This window comes from Arachis ipaensis, chromosome B09 (assembly GCF_000816755.2).
Source record: "Arachis ipaensis cultivar K30076 chromosome B09, Araip1.1, whole genome shotgun sequence".
Classification (NCBI taxonomy): Eukaryota; Viridiplantae; Streptophyta; class Magnoliopsida; order Fabales; family Fabaceae; genus Arachis; species Arachis ipaensis.
The window spans coordinates 1305822-1309928 of NC_029793.2; the positions used below are offsets into that span (position 1 = coordinate 1305822).

The 4107-nt window shown below is 30.8% G+C and overlaps 1 protein-coding gene and 1 long non-coding RNA gene across 2 annotated transcripts in view; one reads left to right on the forward strand and one right to left on the reverse strand.

Annotated features, from left to right (window-relative positions):
• Nucleotides 1–4107, forward strand: part of LOC107618042 — a 16515-nt gene that overhangs the window by 8478 nt on the left and 3930 nt on the right. The gene's annotated exons all lie outside the window — the stretch shown is intronic.
• Nucleotides 1652–4000, reverse strand: LOC107618038 (F-box/LRR-repeat protein 2-like). The gene has a single exon (XM_016319963.2). It carries the CDS (start codon nt 3534–3536, stop codon nt 1785–1787), a length of 1752 nt encoding a protein of 583 aa, XP_016175449.1. The 5' UTR covers nt 3537–4000; the 3' UTR covers nt 1652–1784.

Consider the following 4107-nt stretch of genomic DNA (forward strand, 5'->3'; position numbering starts at 1 on the left):
AAAGAATTTCATTATCAAATTATTAAATAAACTCTAACATTAAAATAACTATATGCACATTTAATAAATTGAACATCCAATTATTGTTAATTATATATGAGTAAATCGAATTAAAAGGAATAACCATCAAATTAAAAATAATCAACGTAATCATTTACATACTTATTAAATTGAACATTCGGTATATCCATTATTCACATTATTTAATATTTTCATTGTCTTCCTATACTTCTCCTTAATTTCTCTTCCGTTCTGTTTAACAGTGTATTAGTGGGTATTTTCTTCTATTTTTTTTATTAATTTCTTTTTATTAATAAATTATTAAATATTAAATAATATTTAATTTTATACTTATTTTAATAAATTTATAATTTTTAAATTTATAAACATTAAAATCTTTATAATTCTAGATATATAATAAACATAATTATCAATTAAATTTTTTGAAACAAAATAATAAAACTAATATTATAAAAAATAAAATAAATATTGTCTAAAACATATTGTTAGAATATAATTAGAATCAATTATGATCAATTAGCATTATTTAGCGTATCTGAATATTTATTATAGGATATTACATCTTTATTATTTCGATTCTCCTACCACCTATAAATACCCTTCCATATGTATCATTCTAGACAACTTAAATACACTCAATAATATACCATTCTTTTTCCAATTTAGTATCTTATTTCTAACACATATAATTAAATATTTTTAAATCTCTAATCAATCAAACATAAAACATGAAAAGCTCGCCCCGCCAAAGCATGCAGATTAGGTGGTGCAAGTTAAGCGAATTTTTTAATTATGATGGTTTCAAATTTTCAGGCGGCCAACTTTTTTTTGGCAAGCTTTGCGAGTCGACTCAGCGAATTTTGGCCTGTTTGTCACCCCTATATCGTGTACACCAAAATCAGTCACTAAAATTAGTCAATAATATAAAATACAGTTGGAATATAAATACACATTGAAAATAAATCAAATCATAAATGTATTTATACATAAATATATATATTTTTTGTTTCTCTCAGTAGGGTCAAGGACTAATCCGTCGCAGATCTGAACTCTATTTAAGAGTTTGTCGCTGGCCGATAGGTTTTTGCATGCACAAAGCAAGATTTCGAACCCCTGACATTTGTTTAAGTGGATTAGTGAGTTAACTATTAGACCAACTTAATTTAGTTTATATATACAAATATATTAGTGACTAATTTTAGAGCCTGATTTTAGTGTACAAATAACATTTTTGAAGTATAAACTATCAAGGTGTGTTTCATTGTAAATAATTTAGACATTTAGCTGATATTAATTTAAATATAAATAAAAAAAAGTATTAGCCATAATGTTTATTGCAGAAATTGTTGTGTAAATTATATCTCAAGAGAAATATTATCTAAATAAATTATTTTTATAATTAAGTTTAATTAATTTTTTATGTTTTTTTTATTTTTATTGTATTAATAAGTTATTAATGAATTTAATTAAACTTGATCACTAAAATGAATTATTCATGTAGTATTATTGAAACTTTTTTATTTTTATGACCATGCTATTTTATAATGTTTACGCAACCCATAAATCGATTTATGCTATAAATATGACAACCAAGTTTTTTGTTTCTAAATTCAGTTAAATAAATATAATCCAAGGGTGAGAAAATAAGTATGGACACAAAATACAAAAGTTTTGGTGTTATCTAAAAAAAAAGTATATGCTCCAAGCATTATTACTATTCTGCTAACTAACAAGTAACAAAGCAGGATCCAATAATAAGCTTCTCATCGGTAATAATCAACAGCAATGCCCGCAAGGTGTTTGATTATTTTCCTCAATGATGGCTTTGAAAACTCCAAGGTGGCAATGTACTCATCACTCACCAAATCACAGTTCTTCAGATTCAACTCTCTCAATCCCATGCAGCTTTCCACTACTTCCCTCACCCCTTTTGTGGTTACATCACTGCAATTCTGAATCTCCAGAGCTACTAGTCCACAGAACCATTTTGAGACTACTGAGAGTGTTTCATCACCAATTCTTGACCCTGACAAGTTCAACGCCTTCATTTGTGATACTTGAGAGTCTATAGTTAACAGCTTCACTTCTGTGTAGGCTAAGCTCAAGTGCCTTATCTCGCGACATTTCTTAAGAACCTCAGCGATACATTCTTCGGATATGCTGCTGCAAGAGTTTAAGTCAAGAAGCTCCAAATTGGGGCAAATGGAAGCAATTTTGAACAGAGTTTCGTCATCAAGTAGAATGTTGTGACCCAAATAAAGACTTTTCACCTGAGAGTTTGGAACAAGATCAAGTGAAGGATCTTTGTCTTCTTCATCGGCTTTTACCCCAAGATATGTTCTCTCCATTCTGATCTCTGCTAGCAGAGTACAGTTTCTTGTGAGTGTGAAAAATGCTGAATTTGTAAGCTGGCAACAACCACTGAGGTTTATAGAGGTCACATTGAGAAGAAACATGGATAGCTTGGCAATGCATTGATCCGTTAGGAAGTCAACTTTTCCAAGATCCAAAAACTCAACATATTGACACTTTGATAGCACACAGGAGATTCCAGCAAATGTGAAATTGCAGCAGCCTTGGAGGATAAGTTTCTTCAGAATGTGACAACCTTCTGCGACTGAAGAAAGCAACTCGTCCGAGATGAAAGAATTTGACAAATCAATGGCAATTAGCCTTTCCAGACACTTGAGTGCACCAATCAAATCCTGGCTAATTGGCACAGGTGCCAAACCAGGTCCATGAATTCTTCTCTTTTCAATGTTGAAAGCTATGGAAGCCAAATTCCCTCGAAAGCGGATAGCAGAAACAATACCTAATTGGGTTATTCTAAAACAGGACAGGAACAAAACCTCTTCCAATGACACACAGTTTCGGCACAGAGCGAGTAGTGATTGATCAGTGAGCAAGTGATTACCAGAGAGGTTAATCTTTTGCAGATTCTCAAGCATTAAAGACAGCTTCGATATCCCAAAATCCGATACTCGAGAATCCAATGGAAAACTAATGTCAACCTCTTGAAGCAATGGAAAACAAGAGGCCATAACCTCTAAATCACTATCATCCAGAGAGCCAATGTTTGAGCAGATCATCACCCTCAGATTCTTCATCGCCAAACTGAGTTCGCTCAAGCCTTCAATTGGAAGCTTCCTCTGATGGGAAAGATTAAGGGAATCAAGGTCCAACCCAGATTGCGAAATCTGATGAAGCAGGCCTTCAAGATTGCCATTGAAGTAACTGAGGTCTAACACTCTGAGCTTTGGAAATCTCATGAACAGGTTAGGAATGAGTTCAACTGTTTGATCAAATATTTTAAGGGAATGTTGAATTTGGCTTGAAATTGAAAGGAACAGCTTGCAGACCATCGAAATAGATTCCAAATCGCGGCCATCGTCGAGGAATCTAAAGACTAAATCCCAGCATTCATCAGGAATATCAACTGTCCTAACTTCCATCCTCCTGAACCTTTGATCTTGATTATCTATTAACATGTTCAACGAAAACAGAAATGATACCATATATAGTATGACACTTAGAAAGTAAGAAACTAAGAGAGAAACTATGAGGCTAATGCTGCTTAATAATAATTTTTCAAACAGATCAAATTGTCTGAATTTTAGATTATGGTCAAATTGGTGAATCAAACTTGTAGAAGAAGAAGAATTATGTTTGTGATTGACCAATGATAATCTAAAATTCTTAATTAAATTATACTATTTAATAAAATCTAGAAACTCTGTTTGGGTTCTTAGGTAGATAGCCATCTGGTATGTAATTTTCACTACTTTTAAGGTATATGTTGTTATTTTTTATTAAGAAATAAAAAAAATACTTGTGTTTTATTTTATTTTATTTCATTTTAAGGTCAAGTGTTGAATGCATTAACTACAATACTATATTGAATGTTTGAATTGAATTGTTGAATGCATTCATTGCACAGATAAATCCTTTACTTTAGAACAACCTTTTTTATTTACTTAATTTAACTTAAAATAATTGTCTAAAAGCAAATGCTTAAAAAATAGCACTTAATTAAAAAAATAAAATTTAAGTAACCACTATACATAAAATTTCATAAATAAACAAAAT